This window comes from Vicugna pacos, chromosome 25 (genome assembly GCF_048564905.1).
Source record: "Vicugna pacos chromosome 25, VicPac4, whole genome shotgun sequence".
NCBI lineage: Eukaryota > Metazoa > Chordata > Mammalia > Artiodactyla > Camelidae > Vicugna > Vicugna pacos.
In genome coordinates, this window is record NC_133011.1 from 38,518,056 (window position 1) to 38,541,254 (window position 23,199).

Here is a 23,199-nt window from a genome sequence, read left to right on the forward strand (position 1 = left end):
GCACCAGCTTGACAGACGCCAGCACAGGACGGCACGTGACACCGTGAAAGCATGTGCTGACTGCATCCAGGGTGGGGGACAGCGGGCACCCTGAGTGGCCCTGCCCATGGGAGGCCCTGGTGGTTAACAGGACCACCACCACCACTGGGGCTGCAGAGGGACACAGTGGGATGCCTGGTGCCTCCTTTTCCTCCAGCTCCGCTCACAGCCCCACAGGATGGGCACGCTGCCCCGTCACAGGGTGACACATCCGCACTCACCCCATCCTCCTCCCAAAGCCACATCCTCCCCACAGACCTCTTCCCCGGGAGTCAGCAGAGGCCTTTAAATAAGTAAATATGTGGATAGATGAATATAAAATAAAAGATCTGAAAAACCTGTTGACAAGCGCTGCTCGTCCAAGGCGGCAATTACCACCTCCCCTTTCCGTGTGGGCGGGAGGAAGTGAGCAGTGCCAGGCGGGCAGGAGCGGGTGGGGGCTGGCCCCACGCCAGGCCCCGCGCCCCCCGCCTCCCCTTCTGCGGCTCCCAGCTCCCCCGCCCCACGCTGCAGCCGGAGCTGAATCAGCCTCTGGCCCAGCACTGGCACCACTGGGAGGCCCGGGCCGGCAGACACCCGCTCAGGGCTCAGTGCTCCCCAGGGAACGGGAACGGTGACCCCCACCCAAGGCCCCTGCTCAGCACACACCAGCTGCGCTGCCTGCCCCATCCCGACCCATCTCCTGTCCACGCGGTGCCGGGCACAACCCTCACTCCCAGCAGCAGTGACGGCGTCTCGTCCCCCTCACTGACCGCACACCCTCGGCAAGGGCAGCGAGCAAACAGGAAAAGCTTGGCTCCATGGCTTCCTAGCTGTGTGGTCCTGGCAAGTCTCTTAACTGCTCCAAGCCTCCACCTTCACCTCCATAAGGCAGGGCTGACACCACCATGTCCCAGAGTCACGGAAAGGGGTGAATGAGACGAAGGTAAAGTCCCAACCAGGAAGCAACGTGAGAACCAGACGCGGCCCGAAAGCCCAGGTGTGACGCTGGGTGCCCCAGCCGCCCATGCAGGCGGAGTCACGGGGCGCCAGGTGCGCACGCCTGCATGGTCGCCAGTGGCACACCCCTCCCAGCAGGTGCAACCCCGGATGCCCCAGCCGCCCGTGCAGGCGGAGTCACGGGGCGCCAGCGGCGCACCCCTCCCAGCAGTGGCTGCTCCATAACAGGGCACCCGGCCCCCCACCTGCCCAATTCCATTGGCCTGAGGGCACCGCCTGAGCAGGGGCTTCTGCAAGTTTCCCCGGTCAATCCAGTAACCTGAGTGGGAAGAGCCCCGGCCGTGCACCTCAGGGCCTAGATGCAGGAGCGCCCCCCACAGCAGTGCTGTGGCAGCACAACGTGGCCAGCAGGACATGGATGGGGCACCAGGGCACAGCCCGTGGTGAGCACCATGGACCAGCTGACCCAGGGAGTCAATAAGCCGGTGAGGAAGTGCATGGGGTGTCACGTTCAGCCTCTGGGAGCCTGGCTTTCAGTGGGAGCCCCGGAAAGCTGAAGCAAAGGGTGCAGGCCTCCCTGCAGACACGGGCGTGCGGCCTGGCCTCCCCAGGTACTGGGCACCCTCCTTGAGCAGCTCCGGACAAGGGACCAGGGAGGGAGAAACGGCTGAGATGCCTAGTCCCAAAACAGCCCTCCTCCTGAAAGGATCAGAAAGCGCCCTTTATCCTCCTCACAAAGGCTCAGCTTGGGTCTCGAGCTCCAAAGCCAGGATTAGGATTTGCTGGCAAGGCCCTGGGGCCAGAGAGAGGGGACAGCCGTGTGATGGTCTTCCAGCTTGCGGGGCCGCCAACAAAGGCAGCTTTCTCTTCCCTCTGAGGCCAAGGGCTTGGGTCCCATCCTGACACGTAGGTTAGAGGCTCCGAATCCAACGTGACTGCGGGAGGGCAGGGCCGAGCGGTTTCCCGTGAGAAGAGATGGAGCCCAGTGGAGGCTCAGGGAGGCCGGGGGTCACGCTGGGGGTGCTCAGCATGGCCCCCACCCGGGGCCAACAAGTAGGGAAGTGGGACCCAGGGCTCTCGGGGCCTCTGGGAACAGGTCACCTCCTCGTGGACTCCGACCCGGGGCTCCACGTGGGAACATCCGTGACCCAGCGGCAGGGCAGGGGTCAGGGCGAGGGCCAGTCACAGGCCTGGGAAACACAGCTTGTCTAGGAGCCTGCGGCTGCTCACTGATTTCTCCAAACAGTGAACGGCCCTGCTTGTCCACAAATGGAAGCCTCTGGAGGCTTGGCAAACCCCGGAACACAGGTGTGGCGCGACGTTCAGTCCTGCCCGGCCGCACATTAAATAAAGAAGCCACGACGGGGCAGGGCCGACCGCCGGTGCCTGGGAACTGCCCGGCAGGCGTGAGGCTGCCTGAGGCGGCGCAGACTGCCGCCCACTCCCCGCGCTGCACAGCGCGGCCCGGCCCCGGGGCAGGAGCCCGGCGCAGCAGCACTGCCCGCGGCTGGGCCTGACCGGGCGGGAGACAGACCCGGCTCCTGGCCGGGACTGTGGCCGACCTGCTGGCAGCCACATCCAGAGCTCAGCTCGGAGGAGAGCCGGTGGGCAGCGGGCACCCCCACTCCTGCCAGGACCCTCTGCCTGCAGACGGTGGCCCCAAAGTCTGGGGCATCGACACAGCTACACCCCGGGGTTGAACCCTGCAGTGTGTCAGCTCGTGGACGTCAGCCCACAACGTTCCCGGAAATGACCTAATCTTTCTCAGTCTCTCAGGGGCACCGGTGGCCACCCTCCTCCTCTAAGAAACATCCAACCGAAACAGAGCACCAACAGTCCAATGTACACATCACAAATGCACAGGCACGTCAGCCAGAGCAAGGGAAAGACTCTCGGGTCAGGTATGGACACTCCAGGACCCCAGAAGTGGCCCTCCAGACCCCCACTCATTACACTGTCCCCATCCAAGGAAAACCATCTGGCTTCTAACTCTGCCTGTTAGTTTGGCCCAGTTTCGACCTCCGTCCTCTTCAGTCTTGCTCCTTGGGCTCAGCACGTGTCCAAGCTGCCACCGGGACCTTGCTGGCCACAGAGCAAGGAGTGTCTTCCACTTACGGACTTGGCACAAGTGCCTGTCCATCCTGCTGCATGTCCCACGGTGCCGAGTGCTTCCATGACACGTGTGTGCGTTCCTACAGGGTACACACCTCGGGTGGAGCTGCAAGGTCACAGGTAGGAAGATGACACCCTCTGGCCAATATCACCAGGGTTCCCATCAAGTGAGCGAGATCTCTGGGTGCCCTGTGGCCTCGCTGACATGTGGCATTCCCCCGCGCTTCTATCTGCAGTTTTAGCTGTTTTGGCAGCTGTGAGGTGTGCAGTGATGAGGCGTGGTGGTTCACCCTGCCTTGTGATGTTCACCCTTGTGTGTTTTTGAATTGAGTTGCCTGCCTGTTCCTATTGATTTGTAGGAGATCTTTATATATCACGGACATAACTGTTTTCAGAGATGTGTTGTGCAAACGCCTTCTCTCACTGTGGGGTGTCTCTTCATTCTCTTATGGGTGTACAGATTTTACAAAGTCAAGTCTACCATCTCTTTCTAGTCAGTACATTTTCATCTGTGTAAGGAATGTCTGCTCACCATGTAGATGTGAAGACAGCCTCCCATGGTGGCTTCTAGAAGCTTCGTTGCCTTTCCGATCACAATATGGGTCAAGGATCCAGTGAAGTGACCTGTGGGTGGGCTAGCTGAGGTAAAGAGTCTGCTGGGAGCGGCAGTGTTGTGCCCCAGCCCTCAGCGCCCCCAGCCACGCGGCCGGCACCGGGCCTGGGCCAGGTCCTCACTGAGTCTCCAACTGCTACACTTTCGTCTTTGTTCAGTTCAAGATGATTTCTAATTTCCACTGCGGTTTCTTCTTTGATCCGTGGGTTATTTCAAATTGTGTTCTTTAAATTCTCAGCCCCCCAGTGACTTCTTTGTTAGCAGATTCTCCTTTAATTGCACTCTGGTTAGAGAACACACTCAACCCTTTAGAATCTGCTGAGACTGGCTTTAATGTCCGGTGTACACATACGTGCGCTTGAAAGGAACACACGGTCTCTCGCGGTGGAACAGTGTCATAAATACCAATTAGGTCAGGTTATTATTTGAATCTCTCATAACCTCGCTGAATCTTTCTGGTCTATTTTATTACTCACTTAGGGAAGTGTGTCCCAATTCCCAACTGTGATTGTAGATTTACGAGTTTTCCCTTTTACTACTGTCAGTTTTGCTTTGTATTTATATTATTTGATGCTCAATTATTACGCACATACAGTTACACGTAAATTTAGACGCCTTTTGTCCCTGCACAACGCACCTCCGTGTCGCCACCACCCCCTCCACGTACCGCCTACCTATTCAGATGCTGATACGGCCATGCCCGTTTTCTTTTGCTTTATGGTTGCGTAATGTATCTTTCTTCCATCCTTTTACTTTCAACACTTTTCTAGATTCACATTTCAGGTTCACCTCTTGTAAGCACTACATAGTATTTTCCTTCTAACCGAGGCTGACAGTCTGCTCCCTGTAGCTGGAGGGATTCGCTCGTTTTAACTCAACGTAAGTAGTGTTAAGTCCACCATCTCACAACTTGTTGCCTATTTTTCCTGTTTTTTGCTTATTTCTCTTTTGTTGCTTTTAAATTAATCCAGGTTTGTTCTATTCCGCATGTTCCCCTCTGTTAACTCATCTTACAGGGACGCTCTTGTGCCCTCAGTGTCGCCCACAGCGTAACACGCAGCCTTGCTTTACTGCAGTTTATCTTAAGTTAGTTCTTTCTGTCACTTCTCTGATGATCTAGGGACATTTCAACACATCAACACCATCGACCTTCCTCATCAAGCCCGCGCTAGAGCCTTGAGGGAAAAACGCCAATTTCCTCAAAGGTCATTTGTCAAGGTGACGTCCTCAGACAGAGGCCCCTGTCCTTGGTACCCCTTGCTCTTCCCTGCAGCCCAGTGGCACCGGACTCTATGCTGTCCCCGAACAGCCACTGACCATGGTCAACCTCAGTACCCACCTGCCGTCTGCCACCCCTCTGTGCCGTGGGAAGCAGGGCTCTGGACTTCTCTGCAATTTTCTGTTGGACAAAGTACAAGAAGAGGGAGAGAGGAAGAACAGAAAAGGTGAGGAAGAGAGCAGCAGCGTCAGATAAACACGACGTACTGGACCACGGCCGACGGCAGAGCACAGCTCCAGCCCCAAGAAGAGAGCCGCCCCACGTGTCAGGAAAGCTGGGAGCCGGGCCGGGCTCGGCAGGCGCTCTGCTAGACGGCCTCCTCCACACACCCGGGCTCTCTGGGGCTGTTTCCTCACCTGTCAGGACGAGGGATACCTGCTGTCCCCCCTCCCAAGAGGCCGTCGCAAGGACTGTCCTGGGCCGTGCTCCAGAAGTCAAAGAGCCCTCGCTGCATGCGCCGCGGCCGCACCAGCGGGACCCCGGCGGCTGCTATGCGTCTGCAGGGCTGCCCGTCCTCTGCTTCAGGGGATGGGACCATGCCAGGCTGACCGAGCGAGTGCTCAGGGGACCAAGCCCACCCCACCTGCCCGGCAACCTCACCTGCAGGTGCCTCACCTTCTGCACCACTCCATAGCGCTGGACGGCATCTAAGAGCTGAGTTTTCAGGCAGTCCAGCTGCAGGCGCTCCTGCTGCAGAGAGAGGACGGCTTCCACAGGTCTGAGGCCTCGTCCTGCCTCTGCAGCCCCTCTGTCCTCGGGCACTTCAGTCCCTACACTCCTGCGCCCTCCTGCCACTCCTGGCAGCGCCCGCCCCACAGCCCCCGGTCCACCCACCACCAGTCCCACGGCCATCATCACCCCCACATTAGAACCGGGCCCGTCCATGTCTACTGCACCTGCTTCATCCCCTCAAACACCAGCAGGGCTCCGTGAGCACAGACAGCATCGCCCGACGCCAGCCCCGCCCAGCCCCAACACGCAGTCAGCACTGACCGCGGAGCCAGCCGCCCTGGCACAGCATGCCTGTGTGGTCTCCAGTACGACTCAGGTGAGTTCGGAGCCCCTCTGACAGCTCAGGAGATCCTGGGCCCGAGTTCTCAGAGGCCTGTTCCAGTCCACACAGGTGGTGGAGCCAGGCCGCTGGCCCCAGAGCACATGTGCCCAACCACACACGAGGCTGCATCTTGTCCCCGGCATCAGAGCTGCAGTCACCAAGCCGTCCATCAAGCCAGCACCAGCCCCTTGGCTCCCCTCCGTGACCACTGTCCTCCGGCTGGAATGGGACCTCGTCCCCTGTTGGTCTCTGCACCCCACTGTCCAGAATGATGCCTGCACAGAGCCGGCACTCAAGACATACTGTCAAACCAGGGGACGGACAAGCAGGCCCTGGACCCTGGCACCACCCGCTCAGGTGCGTGTGAGCACCACCGGCCATCAGGAGCCCTAAGCCCTCCTCTCTCACCTCGCAGCCTGGCACCGACAGACCACGCCTGTCCCAGTGTCCTTGGACCAGGACGCAGACATGGGCTCCCAGTCCCCTCCTGCCCCCAGCACTTCCCGCCAGCTCCCGGGAGGGCCCCGGCCTCTTCCCAGACCCTGCGTTTCAAGTCACAAAACCCACCCCTCACTGCCACCGTGCACCCCGTGCAAGCCCATGGGTGAGGGCGAGCTGCAGGTGCACCGGTGGGCCGGCCGCGTCTCAGCAAGACCGGCTCTCCAACACAGGCCCCTCAGGCGCACTGGGCAGCACCTGGGCCTCCCAGTCCCTGTGTGGCTGCAGCTCTGTGGCACCTGCTTCAGTGTCCAGGTGAGGCTCTTGTAATTAGCACCATACGTATGCCCCAGGACAGACCTAAGAGCCCAGGGAGTTATTTAGTGCTTTATGGCAGAACCCCTCTAGCTCCAGCTCCAGCCCACATGGTCCACCCTCAGCTCCAGGTGATGGCACAGCCTCACCTCCCTGAGAGAGCAGTGACCCCTTGGCAGTCCGCCCGGACAGCACGTCCTCCCACGGGACTATGAGAGCCGTAATGGGGGACCTCATCTGTATCCCTCTCCCAGCATCTGGCAGAGCAGGTGTTCAGTAAATGTTTGTTGGGTTCTTAGATGATGGATGGGTGGGTAAGTCAGCAGACAGGCAGGTAAGTGGATGGATGGACGGACAGACGAACAAACAGCGAGCTGGTGGATGGGAGGACTGAAAGAAGGAAGGATGTATTCTGCTTTTATAAAAGGGATCCCTCTGAATTCCCAAGGGGCTCAACTCTGCTTTCCTGCCCTGGTGACATACAGCTCTGGACCCAGAAAGACCAGAGCTCAAATCTAGTGCCTCCGCCCTGCCCTCCGTGATGCCTCAGGCAGGCATAAGTGCAAGAATAAAGCACAAAGCCACAGACAAAAAGGTCCCCGAACGCCAAGGCCACGGAACCGCGGCAGACGCTGCCCGGTGCGGTGTGACCCTGGGTGAAAGGCCAGGCCAGGCAGCTGCCTCTGGTCCCACACCCAAGCCATGATGGTTAAATCGCGGGCATGTGGAGCAGCGGAGGGGTCTCAGGCCGGCCGGACGGAGGCACTCCTGTCCAGGAGGGCTGGGAGCCCACAGCACCCACACCACTGCCTGGCCTGTGACACTGCCCAGTGGACGGCTGAACACGCAACCTCTGCCCCAAGCAGCCACGTGGGCCATCCTTTCCCCACGCTGCACCGCCCCCTGGCGCCCCCCCCCCCCCCCCGCCACCGCCCCAGTCCCCAGGGAACATACCCGGGAGCAGCCCCGCAGGAGCTCGGCCATCTGCTTCAGGGCGCTGGTGCTGGCTGCAACGGTTTGGTTGGTCTCCTGCTGTGCCGCATGCCTGGGGCAAGCGTGCGGGGCGGAGGGGAGAGAAGGTGGGGGGGTGGGGTTGGTGGGAGCAGCAGAGCGGGCACGGGTGTGCGAAGAGGACACGGGAGAGGGAAGCCAGCAGGAAGGAAGAAGCAGGCAGAGGAAAGAGGGCCAGATGGGAGTAAGGACACACAGGCAGGCCCAGGGAGGGAGACAGGAGAGGATGCAGGGGTGGGCGGGTGAGGCAGGAGGGAGGGAAGTGCACAGTGAGCTCGAGTCCCTGTCACCACACCCCTCACCCTGTGGACCCCACGGACCCACACACAAGCCATGGGGTTGGCACCTGCACCACCGGCGCCCAGCCCTGAGCCCTCCCGCAGAGGCCCCAGGGGGCAGCACCAGTCAGGCCCAGGGAGCAGGGTGGCCGCAGAGATGGCCCTGGGACCACCGCTGAGGAAACCTTAGCCTGCTGGGCAGGCCTCTGGGGCTGCGGGTGAGACGCCCATCTCCAGACCCAGGCTGGGGGTCTCTCCCAGCACCCTGCTGGTGTGAGGTTGACTGCCGCCCCTGTGGACAGAGTGGTGGGGGACAACCCTGCCCTCAGGCCTCCTGTGGGCTCACACGGCCAAGCCAGGGAAGGACCCTGGCCTGGCTCCAGGCTGCAGACACCAGGGAACCTCCTGGCCTTCCAGCTGCAGCTCAGATGCCCCTCTTTACTCCCCGCAGGACCCCCACACAGCAGCAGAGGGGGTGGGCACCGGGCTGGCCTGGGCTGAACGTGGGAAGCTCCTGAGAGCTTATGAATCACGTGTCAATAAATTTGACAACTAAGATGAAACAGAAATTCCTTGAAAGACAAGAATGATCAAAACTGACTCAAGAAGAAACAGAAAACCTAAATAGCTCTGTATCTATTGACGGGATTAAATTTGTTCTTAAAAAACGTTCCCAAAATACAGATGACTTCACTATCAAATATTTAAAGAAGCAGTAACATCGATACCACAAACTCCTCCAGAAAACAGACAAGAAGGGACACTTCCATTTCACAGCCAGCATCACCCTGACACCAAAATCTAACTGAAGAACCTGAAAGAAAAGAGCAGCACAGGTCGCCCAGGAGCGCAGCGCAAGGCCCCTAACAGGGCGTTAGGGGTGCACGTCCAACCGCCCACAACCAGGGTAACATCCTGCGACCAAGAGGCGTTCCTCCGAGGAAGGCAAGGCTGGTCTGACATCCAAAAACCAGTGACTGTAATCCTCGTGTTAACAGAACAGATTGGAAAGGGGGAATCACCTCAATAAAACCACGCAGAAAAAGCATCCGGCCAAACTCAACGCCCACTCGTGCAAAAGCTAAGAAACTAGGAGAGAAAAGGGAGACGATCAGCTGGAGGGAAAGAGCCTGTGAGGCCCGCCCAGCCCGGGCCCTGCGGGGCGCCCAGCGTCCTGCCTCCACGCCGCGCTTTACGGGTTATGACGTTCTGACTGTGAAAGGACACGCTTACAACAGTGTCACATGGAAAAGAGGTGAGCAGCATGGGCACTGAAAACAAAGACATGAAACTGCCTCTGTCACGGAAGACAGGTTCCCAGACGTGGAAAATCCTAGGGAAGCTGGAATCTAACGAGGGCACAGGGCGCGGCAACCAGCAGGACCCGTCATCTACACGCACAGGCATCTACAAAGGAAAATGAAACTTAAACAATGACACCTCTTATCCTAGAATAAACAGCATGAAAACACGGCCATAAGTTTAACAAAATCCACTGAAGGCCAGTGCACTAAAACCCGCAAGGAACTGCTGAAAGAAATAAAAACAGAAATGAGAGAAGGGCCGGCCACTTTCCCAGCTAGGAAGGCCCAGGCTCCTTCAGACATCAGTCCTCAAATTGATTTGCAGAGTCAAGGTAACCCCAAATAAAATTGTAAAAGGCTTAAGATTATAAAATTATAAATTTTTAAACTACAGATTTAAAATTACAAAATTATCAAAGGCTTTTAAAAAGCAGAAATTGACAAGCAGATTCTAAAATTGATACTGAAATACAACTGCCCAGGAGCATCCCTAACAATTTCAAACAAAGGTGAACAGAGCTGGTGGTCAGACACAACGGATTTCAAGGCTCCGCACGAAACTGTAATTAAGACAACACGGCACCGTCCTGAGAACAGAGAGCAGTGACACAGAATAACCCCGAGGTGCCCCTGTATGTAGACGTTCAAGTAATCACTGAAGAAGGTGCTGAGGTGTTCAAGGCATTCAAAGGACAGTCTTTTCAACAAATGGAGTTGCAGCAACTAGGTAACCATGTTTAAGGAACATCAGGCTGGACTCCCACCTCATACCACCCTCTGTGCCGGACACGTAGGCAGCCCCCAAGCCCTGGCGCCCCCAGCCTGGCAAGTCTGCAGGAGGAGGGGCTGCCCGGCTGAGGCTGGAGGGTGCCTGGGGTCAGCAGGCTGGGCAAGGGGCAGCGTCGCACACAAACGGTCACCAGGGCAGGTGACGGACAGAGGCGGCCGTGGAGGCCCAGCTGGAGGCTCGGGCACAGGAGCTGACCCTGACCTGGAAGGCGAGGGGGACCAGCAGTGGGGAGGCCCAGCCAGGCTGCACTGAGGAGGAACAGGTGGGGACCTGGAGCGTGGCCAGATGTGGTCCAGAGAAGAGGTGGAGTGGCCAGGAGCTGGGGAAGGGAGACACGTTTCAGCAGCACCAGCCGGGCTAGGTGAAGGTGTGGGGTGCCAAGGCCACCCCTCAAGTCTCTGCAGTGGACAACGGGCCCCGGGAGGGCTCTGCTGACGCCTGATCCCCCAGCATGGAGGAAGCAGGAGAAGACACTGGAAGGAGGAGCTGGCGAAGGAGGCCGACAGGTGGCCCAAACCAGGGAGGGCAGAAGCCCAGGAGAGGGCGAGCAGCAGAGCCTGGAAGAAGCTTCCGGAAGGAGGAAGCAAATCAACAATAAAAAGACAAGTAACCTCATTCAAACACGGGCGGAGAACCAAACAGTCCTCACAGAAAACATACCAACGTCAGTAACTCTCCACATGACCGGGCATCGGGATGTGCAGGTCCAATCCACCCTGAGACGCCACTGCGCCCGTGGGAGGACGGCTGGGGTCACAGGCAGCTGACGAGGGTCGGGAGGAGTGGGGAAATCGTAGCCCTCACACTCTGCTGGGGGGGTACAGGTGCAGCCCCTGGGAAACAGTCTGGCGGCTACTCAAAATGTTCAACAGAGTCACCATCTGACCAGCAAGGCCACTCCTAGGGACCCACCCAAGAGAAGGGACAACAAGGGTCCACACAGACGCTCAGAGCATCAGTACACACAGTCGCCAAAGAGAAACCACCAAACCTCCGTGAGCTGATGAGCAGGGCTGGCTTCGTCCGCGCCTGCCACTCTGGCACTGCACCGCACACCGGGGCCCAGGAGCAGGGGGCGCGGTTTCTCACTGTCTGGAGGCTGGATGTCCAAGATCAGTGCGCCAGCGGGTCAAGGTCTGCTGAGAGCCCTCCCTGTTCAGCCGGCCTCAGAGCCCGGCCACGGCGAGGAGTGCATGAATAGGGCTCCGTCCCCAGAATCCCTGGTCTCCAGTCCCCTCATTGTGCCACACCCTTCCAGAGCCTTCCACTGGCTTCCTACTGCTGGGGAATGAAGCCCAAACAATCTACCAGGCCTCCAAGGGCTGGTGTGGTCTGGCCCAGGCCCACCTGACCAACAGACTTGGCCGTAGCCGCCCACTTCTGGCTCCTCAAAGATGCCACGTCTACTGCTGCTTCAGGACTGTGGCAGCTTGAAAAAACTGGCCAAAAAATTCTGCAACATTTCTCCCACCACATGCATGGTGGGTCAAGGTCCCTTGCATCTGGCCACGCTCAGGACCGCCTTAGCCACAGGGGTCGGCAGAGGTGTGGCTACGTGACTTCTGAGCTGGTCATAAGAGGCAATGTCATGTGGTTCGTGACTTCTTTGTCAGAACATTCACCCAAGAGCCCTGAGCCGACACAGAAGTCCAGCTCCCAAGAGGCCCACGCCCCGAGAGCCCAAGCTACCCGAGTGACCCCCACTGAGATCAGTGTCACCCACCCGCAATCACGTGTGAGGGAGGACGCCTCCTGGTGCTTCAGCCCCAGCTGAGAGCGGACAGGCAATGAGGTGAGACACAGCCACACAGGAAAAGACAAGAATGGAGGCAGAGACGAAGGAAAGGCCTCGCAGGGGCTGAGGTGGGGAGAGGGCCAAGCTGAGGACATGCATGGTTGGGGGGAGTGGGAGACAGTGTCTGAGGACACGCGTGGTGGAGGGAACACAGCAGACGATGTCCAGACGGAACTCGTGAGCCCGCCCCCCCACCCCTGCTTGGGTATTTGCCCTTTGGTCTGCCAGGGAGCACCACGCAGCTCTGATGCTACTTCCACAGCCACGTAGGTCCCACCCGGGAGAGGAGGCCATTGGAGTGGTCCCTACCAGTGTAGGGTCACGCTGGAGGCAGGGTCCACTGAGACCTGGGCCAGCACAGACCTCAGCCTGGATGGAAGCTGCAGTCCAGCTCCCTGCATGGTGTCTGCCTTCCCCTGTGCCTCCCTCCACACCGCCAGCTCCCCTTGAGTCCAACCATCACTGGTGACCCCAGCATGTTGTGAGGGGCCAGCAGCATGGGCCAGGGCCCCAGCCTTGCACGCGAGCCCACACACTTGCTCAGAGGAGCTGGGACGACAGAACATCAGGGCCTGCAGGCCCAGTGCAAGGGTCCCCGCTTTGTCCTGGAAAGAGACTCCCCCCCTGACATGGACACAGGCTACGAGAGCTGGGTGTGGGCTCAGCCACGGTTCAGGCCCAGCATCAAGCTACACCATCATCACTGACCCACGCTGGGCCCTGGCCCTATGGATTCAGAGTTGGGCTCCCCGGAGCCTGGTGACAGAGCCCCCACCCACAGGCAGACGTCCTGCCGGGGGCTCCTAAATGACCATCCACTCCTTCAGCTACCATCCCAAGGGGCTCCAGCAGTGCCCCAGGCTGATGCCGACAAGCACGGTCCTGCTGCCGCTAAGTGTCACCTCCATGGACTGGGCCACCTCAGCCAGTCTGGGAGCGTGTGCTGAGAGGGCCGGGACAGGGTCCACTCTCGGGGGCTGAGAGAAATGCAAAGCCCACACCTATCTCACGCAAGATGAGCAAAGCAGGCTGCGCCTTCCCAGGTTCTTAGGAAGCTAAATTCATTCCATTTGAAGGGCTGTCTTCTCTGGAGACTGGATCCCGCCCACCGCAGGGGTACTGAGATGTCTTTTTTTAATAAAATGATAGTAATGATGGATGGCAGTGTACTTTTTTTTATGTCTTTACTTGACAAAATAAAAAAGGAACTGGGAACTATCAACGTGGAGAAAACACAAACTTGGTGACCTTACGGTGGTCTCAAGCTATTTTAAAATGCTGAAGGTCCATGACGTGCAAATTCCCCCAGGGCATGGGGTCGTGGAAGGCTCCAGAAGGCCAGGCAAGCAGGCTAGGCAGCCTGGGCAGCAGCCACCCCGCAGCGAGGAAGGGTAAGAGGGTTGGGGGGCCCTGCGGGGGTTGGGGGAGGCTCTGTGTCGGACGGACAGGAGGGTCCAGAGCCAGCCATCCTCTCCAGACCCGCGCAGGGGACGTCATCCTCCAGCCACCAGGGCCACCGGGCGAGGCAGCCCACCGATTGGCCCTGGGGACGCCACAACAGAGGCTCCCCCCAGACACAGGCGGCACCACAGAGATCGACTGCACAGCCCGGGAGCTGCTCCTAAGGCTGAAGACGGGGCCCGCTGGAGAGCGGCCAGCGTCTCCGCTCAATGATCTCACAGGCTCAGCAGTGTGTCCGCACCTCTGAAGGGCATGTTTTCCACGTGTGAGGGGGGCACATACACCCCCAATCCTAAGTGTAAAAAGCGGGATCCAGAACATGATTCACTTCAATCCAATTCTGCAGAACGCCCGTGGGTCTGAGAAGAGGCTGGCAGGAAACACCGAAACGTTCACGGCGCTGCCTCAGACATCCTGTGTGCCCAACTTCCTACAACAGCGTATGTTACTTTCACAATCAGAAAACAATACACGTTACTTTTAAAAAGAAACATAAAGGCTAATTAAAAATAGAGTTGCACATAAAATCTGCCCAGGGCCCGCTGTTGCCTCGAGCACTGGACCCTGAGACTTCGCAGGGGTGGTCCCAGCCTGCCTGGGATGGACAGAAGGAAACACAGGTGGGCGGGTGGATGGACAGGTGGGTGGGTGGGTTTTGGCTGGACTGTCATTTCAGAGGTGCAGCTTCAGCCACACAGCAACCTCTCTCGGAGCCTCAGGGTCTCCATCAATAAAGCTGGAATCACATTACCTGCCCTCCTTCCCAGGTTGCAGGCAGGACGCCAGGGGCTGAGGGCAGGGTGGAGGCCCGACGAGGAGCCCCATTCTGTTCTGGGCGTGATTCTGTCACAATCTCTAATTCCAAAGCATCAAGAATCATCAGAGTAGAAAACGTTAAGCCCAAAAGTGAACGGCCCAGACCTCAGAGGTGCAGCCGGGTGCCTGGCCTGGGTTTCCAAACCATAAGGCTCCCTGTCGGGGAGGCCGGCCAGGTGCTGCGTTGACAAGGGCTGGGAGGCACGGCTGCTGATGGCCGGGCACTTACTGAGGTCTGACGAGAGACAAGGTGCTGGCCTGACATTGGCAAGCACTGGACCCCCGGGGATTCGGGCCCTGGGGCTCGCCATCAGACTTGTTACCGCAGGACAGCTTCTCTCCTGGGGGCCGCCAACTGCTCCACTTGCCCAGAGCAAAGCTGGGGGTTAGGGACCCACTAGGCCCCCTACCACCTGCTGCACGCTGTGGGCTGTCCCCATCCCAGAAGCACTGCAGTTTACCAAGGACGGGGGTAGGAGAGGGGGCAGCCAGGCTGGGAAGCCCCGACAGGGGACTGGGAAAATCCTAGGGTCCAGGCACAGCACTTGGGGTGGCTCCATGCGGGACACTGGGTTCAATTCTGCCCAGTACCCTGGCGTCCCAGGGAACCCAGTTGCCCCCAGGGTTTCCTCTGGGCTGGATGGTCTAAGGATGGGGGCCGCCTGGGAGAGGAGCCCCAAACTCTCCAATGAACATTTATGCCAGGAAGAGATAGGGACCTTGGCGGCAGCCTGCGCCACCCCCAGAGCATGTGCGGTCCACCACCCACATTACCCCCTTTCCAGGCATAATGGCTCAGGATGAGAGGGCCCCCTCAGGGAGGTGGCAAAGGCGACAGGGGCTCTCAGATGCAGGCCTCGGGCTCCCTCTTGGTGCCCTCCACTCCACACTGTGCTGGGATCGCAGCTGGAAGGGCTGGGGTTCACTGGGGCACCCTGAGAAAGGCCTGGCAGCCTTGGCCTGAACACAGAGCTCCTGCCCCACGCCAGACAGGCTAGGCTCCTGCAGCACCTGCTTTCTCCTCCTGGGGACCCAGCACCTGAGGGGCCTTTCTGTCAGGAGCTGACCTCACCGCAGACCAGCTGCCTTACCCAGCCCGACCCCCGGCAGGCCTCGGGACAACCCTGACACAAGACCCAGTGGGACCCCACGGGGCAGAAGCAAAAGCCCAAAGGCCTGCTCCTGCCCAGCCTGCACGTCCACCGCTGCACACCGGCCGTGCAGACGGCACAGCTGTATTGTGCAGTGTCCCAGAGGTGCACTGCAAGTGCGCAGGCCCTCTGTGAGCTCTGGTGTGTGGCAGGCACATTTGGGGACAGTCAGTGGGGCAGAAAGTGTGCAAGCAGTTGCATGTCCTGCCACCTGAGTGCACTGCATGCAGGTGTCTACAGGAGTGTTACAGGTGCACCTCCGCGCACACCTATGTGCCCTGTGGAGGGCCTCACCCATGTGCAACTGGGGGCAGGGCACACCCCACACACACATGGCACTGCATACATACTCACAGGCTGTCCCGCAGCTCTTGCGTGTCACTCGGCATCCCCAGGGACCGGAGGCTCTGCTCCAAAGAGGTCACTGCCAAGAGAAGGGGGACAGGAGTGAGGAGCAGACGGGGCTCCGCCAGGCAACCCCCCACCCCCAGCAGAGGCCCCGGCCAGGGCCTGTCTCCCCAGCAGTCCTGGGAAAAGCACCCAGGACCATATCGGATCCAAGGACTCTCGGGAGCCACCTCCAGCAGGCTTCACCCTGGGTCTGGGGAGGGGGCGTCTCTCTTCCCCCAGTCATCGCTTTTACTGACCTAGGAGAGCTCAGGGTTCAGGGCATCACCAACCCCTGCCCACTCTGTGTCCCCGTGTCCTGCAGGAGCCGAGGATGAGCCCCGGCCTTACGGGGTGTGGCTCCCACCCCGACCCCCAGCCTCAAGGACCCGTGAGTCTGCCAGCCTTGCCAACCTGAGGAAGGCTCTTACCCGCTCCTCCCCCAGGGCCCGTCCAGGTCACAGGGGTGTGACGGGAGAGAGAGGAATCGAGCTGAAGAGGGTGCCTGCTGGAGCCGGGTGACGTGGGCGGGGAGAGCACCGGGGACACTGCCCGGCCTGAGACAGCAGGCTCATGCCAACCTGGCCCACCTCCCTCACCCCCGCTGTCCTGAGACGCCTGGGCCTGGGCCGCAGGGCACTCGAGTCGGGGAAGGCCACAAGCATCACCCCATTTCACCCTGACGCTGCAATGCGCTCAGCAGCCAGGGTCAGCCAGCTCAGGGAGGGGCAAGGCTGGGGCACAGACTCACCATTGGAGTTGATCCTGAAGACGTTGGCTGACGTCTCCTGGAACAGCTCCTGGAGGTCACTCGGGTCCATCTGGGTGGCTGCGAGGAGACGGGAGGGGGAGGACACACTTTCACTGTGTGGCCTGCAGCAGCCTGGGTCCTCCACCCTTGGACAAAGTCACCCCCCCCAGCTCTGCCCACCAGGGTCGGATGGAGCCTCAGAGATGGAACAGGAACCACCTGCCCCAAGGCGCTCGGCTGGAGAAGGAGAGAAAGGCACAAAGATGGGGGTCCTTGGGCCAAGCCTGGTGCCACCCGCCCTGCTCCCCACAGCCGGGCACAGCCAGGGTACAAGATTGAACACACGTGTTCAAGAGTCACAGGCAGGACCACCCGACGTCCACCAGCTGATGAGGAAGCATGGTCCAGGGAGAGGAAGGACCATGGACATGCCACCACGTGGCTGAGTCTGGAAAACGCTCCTTGGTTAAAAGCCAGATACCGAGGCCTCTGATTCCACTTACATGAAATGTCCACACCCAGAGGCAGGTCCATGGGACAGAAAGCAGACCCGTGGTGGCCAGGGCAGGGGGTGGGGGTGGGCTGACTGCTAACGGGTGTGGGGTCTCCCTTTGGGGTGATGGAATGTTCTGGAATTAGACAGTGGTGATGGTTGCACAACGTGAATATACTAAAAACCACTGAGCCAAACACTTCAGAGCGGTTAAAATGGTGAATTTTATCTCCATTAAACAAACACCTTGAACACGGCGCGGGCACCACCAAGCCCTAGCAAGGAGGGGACGCTTATGATGGCACAGCCACGACGGAGAGGCCTGCTGTCCCACAGAAGGCGGTCCTCGGCCCCCTGGCCCAGAGATGCCACCCTGGTGTTCAGAGAGAGATGCAGGTGCACGCAGGAGAAGCTTCACTCCTGAGCCTGGGGAGGGTCTCGGGGAGACGCAGGGGCACAGCACCCTGCCAGGACGGGGCCACGGACCCCTGGCAGGCGGAGACCAGCTGTCAGTCAGCGCGGCCATCAACCGGGCCAGGGCGACATGTGCAGGACACGCCACCCGAGAGGAGTCGAGCACACGTTCGTGCCAAGCGCACCAGGAGCCCAGAGGACGCCCCGCCTCCGGCCACAGAGCAGGTCTCAAGCTCATAAAAGCTGAAAGTCAAGCAAGACACACCCTCTGGGCACGAGAGGATTAAACCGGAGACCAGCAGCAGGAAGGCACCTGGGGACAGAGAAGTGCTCGGAAGGCAGCCACACGCCTCCGAACAGCCACCAGTGGGACAGCAAGATCACGGAGAAACTTAGAGAGCACTGAACTGAGTGAAACCGCAGCGCACGGACGCGTGTAGGCAGAGCAGTGCGCCGCGGGAAAGCTGCCGTGGCTGCGCCCAGGGACGAGAGGGTCTCAGGTCGGCGACCGACACAGACGGCCCCAAACAGGCCGGAGGAAGGGGCGCAGCGGCCAGCAGAGCGCAACTGACTCGGCAGGGGAAGCAGAGCACGAATGAAACCAGGACCTGGTCCTTTAAAACCGACAGACTAGCAGCCAGACCAGCGGAGAACCAAACGGAAAACACAAACTGGCAACATCAGGAAGGAGAGAGGCGCTCTCGCTACGGACCCCACAGGCGTTCGGACGTTAGCGACACTTCGTGCCAGTCACTCTGATGACTCTGATGAAACATGCAAGTTCCCTGAAGACACCAAACAGCAGCAAAGCTCACTGGAGAAGAATGGGCAGCGCGGGCGGCTCAGAACAGAGACTGGGCGACGGGCCTCCCCAGAGAGAACGCCGGCTCGGGCGGCTGCCTTGGTGACGCCGCCACGTCCGTAAGGGAAGGACAGTGCCGATTCCACACAGACCCTCGCAGAAAACAGGAGGAGGAAGTGCTTCCACGCTCACTCCAAGACTCACCCCACAGCTGCCGCCCCGCACAGCGCGTGCCGCGTAAGCAGGACACAGACGGGCAGACGCGCGTGGCCAGAAGTGCCCAGGCCACTCGGCACGCAACCGCCGGTGTGAACAGCTGCCGTCCACCGAACCGTGACCCCAAATCCGCCAAGCTCAAAAATGCACCCAGCGTGGGCCATGGACTTGAAACTATAAAACTATTTTAAAATACACACAACCCACAGCTCTGGGACCTTGCAGCCCCGGGGCAGAGGTTTACTGGGTCGGGTATGGAGGGCACAGGCTGGACAAGGACGCGCGGGCGTCAAAACGCCCTGCTCTGACCTTCAGGAAGACAGTGAAGGAACACAAGCCGCCAGAGCCCGAGAGACTCGCGGGGGTCTGACGGGTCCCTTATATCCAGAACCAAGACCGAGCTCATGTGACAGGACAGGCCAGCAGCCCAACAGGGGACGGGCGTGGACTGAGCACCAAGGAAGATGGACAAGCGGACAGGAAGCACGGGACAAGAGTCTGGGCACGGGTGGCGGCTGAAACAGGGGGCGGTCCCTCAGCTCGTCAGCTGAGCGGCCAAAACCAGCGGGACCACGGCAGCAGTGCGGCAGGGGCGCCGAGGGGCCTCGCGGGCCCTACTGTGGGGCCTGAGACCGGCTCAGCCCGGGGATGACAGGTCGGCAGCATCTTGCGAAGTTAACTTACACGCACGCACAAGCAGCAGTTAGACCCCTAGGTATCTGTCCAACCCCCCTCAAGAACGCAAGAACGCGCATCCACACACAGACGTTCGCACACCTTTACGGGGCCAAGGCCGGCAACGAGGGCCCGCTCACCTTGTGGACGGGGCACGAACCGTGGAGGGTCCCCTCCTGAGCAGCGGAAGGATGAGCCACCAACTGCCCAGCACCCCTGGCTGGTCCTCGACACGCGAGGGCAGGAAGGAAGCGGAGCCCGAGGAGGGCGGCCCGCAGACCCCACGCAGGTGAGGCCCTGCAAAGCGCAGCCCAGCCCACCCGGCCGAGGCACTGAGCGCTGCCCCCGGGTAGGCGGGCGGGGGCGCGGGAGACCGCGGGAGCCACAGGACGCCCTGCACTAAGCGTCCCTGTGCTCCTGGGCACGCCTCACTGAACTGGGCCCTCGGGACGTGCTGTCCTGCCCGTTCAGTCAAACTTGGATGAAGCTGTGCCCTGTGTTCAGAACGAGGGGGGAGACCGGAGCACCCGCCTCTGCCCAGCCCCGTGGCCCTGGCCTGTGGCCACCACATAGCCCGTCTTCCCAGCACCAGGTCCCCCGTGGCCCAGGCGGCCTCCCTCAGGGCAAGGGCAGGGCCCATCCACCTCTCCCTCCGCACAGGTGTCCAGAGCACGTGCTGGGCAAAGCACACCCCGGAGGAGCCCAGGGGGCGCCCCCTTCTGCAGCAGCCCCTCACCCCCACCCCAAGAAGGAAGGGGAAGCCCTCTTCACGCCACCTGAACGACTCCACTGCCCTCGGGAAATTAAAATAAAACATCAGCACGGCTTATCGGGCTTGTCCCTGGGCCTCCCCCCACCGTGAGCAGAGATAAGGAGACTTAAAGCCACCGGGCTCCGCATCGCCCACATCTCACCGCGGGCTGCGGGGCCTCATCTGCCCGACGCGGGGACAAGGATGAAGACGTCCCCGTGCGGCTGCCAGTTCGGCTTTGTTACCAGGTCGGCGCCCCATCTGCTGCAGGGGCTGCCCTGCCCTTTGCTGGGTCCTAAGGGTGCCTACAGCAGCCACAGGCCGGGTGGGAGGGGGACCCAGAGGGACCCAGGGTGGCTCGGCTGCACAACACCCTGTGGCCAGCATGGAGAGCCCCGCGGGAGTCAAACGTGGCCCCAGCCTGCCCTGCATATGGCCCGCGGGGAAGCTGACTCAGCCGGGCGTGGCCCCAGCCGGCCCCACAGTGGCCGGGCAGCCTGCATGTGCGTCTGAGGCCAGACCAGAGCACAGCTTTGTTTCCTCTCCTCTCCCGCCTCTGGCTCTTGGTGTTCAGACCCAGCAGCCTACCCGGGGCTCCGGGTCACAGCCTGGACCTCTGCGGCCACCTGCTACTGGCTCTGTGGCTATCAGGCACGGACCCTGCACAGAGGAGGGGCCAGTGACGTGGAAGATGCTGACCAAGGGTCAGAACACGAGAGAACGGCCTCCAGTGACCGCCTGCCCCCCACGCACATCTGGGCATCTTCACAGGTGACAGGACCAGACACTTGTGTCCCGGGAAGGCAGGGGCAGAGGGACTCTCGCTGGGGGGCAGTAAAGGCCAGTCCTGGTGCGCGTGGGTAGGACGCGAGGACAGGGCGGCAGTGGACAGACTGCGAGGAGCTGAGGGCCAGTGAGCAGCAGACTGGGGCCTTGGCCTCAGGCCTGAACACGCCCTCTAGCCCCTGCCCTCTGACCCCACGCCAGAGAACGTGCTCCTGGGGCCCAGTGCAACACAGACAGCCCAGGGGACCAGAGGCCTGGGACACAGGGCTGGATAAGGGGCCCCTCACCTGTCTTCGCCATGTCCCCCAGCATGGCTCCCACCAACGTCACTGCCACCCCGTCAACACCACATCTGTTCGTCCACGGCCTCGTCCACAAGCCTGCACCCAGCCCTCCTGTGGGCCAGCCACGGCCACCAGACACTCCTCACGAGCCCCTGACTCTGACCTCTGAGGACAGCTGCTCCTCATGGAAGCAGAGGTCAAGGAGCCTGGGGCCCCAGGACCACAGCCCCCTGGTCTCCCAGCGTGACCACCACCTCAACACAAGTTGTCTGACCCACTGGGGCACCTGTCCTCACCCCAAATAGCACAGAGGGTGAGGCCGTGGGCTGAGATGGCCTCCAAGCTCCAACACCAGAGGCAGCAGGAGCCCCATGGCCTCAGGAAAGCAGCCTTGCCCAGAGGAGAGGCCACTGGGGGTCTGCATGGTCTGGGGGCTGCCACTTCTGCCTGTCCCTCCTGGGGGCCGAGCAGAGGCTGCAGCTCGGAACATCTCCCAGGCGCCCCACACCGTCTGAGTCATCGCCGCATGCAGGCTCGGAGCAAAAGCAGAGCTGGGCTGGTGTCTTGAGGGGCGGGGACCACCTGCTGCAGCCGCAAACTCAAGGCCAGCCCAGCCCAGTGACAGAAGGGACACCCAAGGCTCATGCAGCAGGGACCCACACAGGGACGGGCACCCTCACCCTCCTCCAGCCCCGTGGCTGCTGCCGCGATGGCCTCACACAGCAGTTGTATAGCCTGCATGCCGCTGGGTCGGCGCCCTTCCACACAACGTGCTGTCCCAGTGCCTGTCTGGGACCCAGCACTGAGCTCCCAGGTGGCAGACCTGCGCCGACCTGCTACGCACGACTGGAGCCCTCATGGAGCAGTCAGGCCCCATGGAGCGATGCTCCCCTGGAAAGAGGCCTGGGAAGGGCTCTGCCTGAGTCTAGAGGCCTGAAGTACCTGGTAACCGGGGCTTGTGTCTCCATCCGCCCATCCTGATACACAGGGTCAGCCCAGCCCGTGTTGAGGCCGCCCCTGGATGTTGAATCAGCAACAGAGACACCAGGCATTCCAAGCCGAGCCCTGACACCAGGTGGGGAAACCAGTTCGGAAAGTTGCCAGGAGCACGTTGCTCAGCGGTGGGACGGGACAGGAAAGACACGCAGCGGGAACAGCGGTGGGGTAAGCACCGCCCTGGAGCCTCTGGGGTTCAGATGCCCCAGGGACGCTGGTGGCAGGAGAAAACGTCTTTCTTACTGCAGGTCTCGGCCCAAAGGCTGGAACTAGATGCCCTTGGAAGAGCACGGTGTCTGTGCCGGCTCGGAGCTCTGCGCAGTGTGGGAGAGGGCTGAGCGCCACTGAGGGGGAAACCAACTGCCCTGAAGTGCCTGGGGTTTAGATGCTGTAGCGGGGGTGAAGGAGGATGAAGGACAGCAAGGGTCCAGAGGTCGCAGGGGGACAGGGGACAGGAGGCACAGGAAGGACAGCCGCCAGCAGTGGCCACCAGTTTCCTGCCGGGCGAGGAACTCACCCCTGGGCGGCTCCAGGTCGAGGCCCTCAGACGGCAGGGCCTGGCAGGAGAAGGTCTCGGCCACCACCTGCTCCACGGGCGTGAGGGCCAGGGCCCGGGGCTCGGCGGGGCCAGGGGCCGCTCTGCGTAGGTCGCCCAGCTTGCGCCGCACAACAGCCCGCAGGTCCCGCCACTTGTGCTTGAGGTCCACGACGTCGCGGCGGCAGTAGCCCAGGGCATTCACGGCCTGCAGGATGCGGCTCCACACGCGGTACCTGCGGGCGGGCTCAGCCTTCAGCAGCCCGGTGCCGAACAGCAGCTGGTGGTGTTTGCTGACCTTGGACACCAGCACCTCCGTCTCCTGCGGGCAGAAGTTGGGCTTCCTCTTCTTGGCCCGGGTGGCGCTGGGCCCCATCCTCCGGCCATGGGCTCTGACAGCCGAGTCCCTCTTCAGGCCGGCAGGCAGCAAGGCAGGCTCCAGGGTCCCGCCACTGTCAGTGGTGAGCCCTGGCCCTGGAAAGGCACCAAAAGGCGGTGTTTAAGGCCCTGGCTGGTGGGTGGCAGCTGTGACACCAGCTCCTGGGGCGCCTTCTCTTTGGCTTCCAATTCAGAACATTGCTGCCAGCCCCCGGCCACTCCCTGCTGGGTGTTCTGGGGCCTGGGTCCAAGTCCTGGCCCTGCCACTGCCTGGCTGGGTGCCATCCAGCCAGGCATTCGGGCCACAGTGCCTGTCTCCAAAAAGGGCCACCCCAG

At 60.9% G+C, this 23,199-nt stretch overlaps 1 protein-coding gene across 7 annotated transcripts in view; it reads right to left on the reverse strand.

Moving 5' to 3' along the window:
• The window catches only part of TSNARE1 (t-SNARE domain containing 1), an 86,262-nt gene that overhangs the window by 22,402 nt on the left and 40,661 nt on the right, over positions 1-23,199 (reverse strand). For all 7 annotated transcript variants that reach the window (XM_072949829.1, XM_072949828.1, XM_072949825.1 and 4 more), the window contains 6 exons: positions 22,468-22,959; positions 16,534-16,611; positions 15,750-15,819; positions 7,744-7,834; positions 5,598-5,672; positions 5,043-5,102 (listed from right to left, as the gene is read on the reverse strand). In XM_072949829.1, coding sequence (XP_072805930.1) covers positions 5,043-5,102; positions 5,598-5,672; positions 7,744-7,834; positions 15,750-15,819; positions 16,534-16,611; positions 22,468-22,959 — 866 coding nt within the window. The remainder of the gene's footprint in view (positions 1-5,042; positions 5,103-5,597; positions 5,673-7,743; positions 7,835-15,749; positions 15,820-16,533; positions 16,612-22,467; positions 22,960-23,199) is intronic.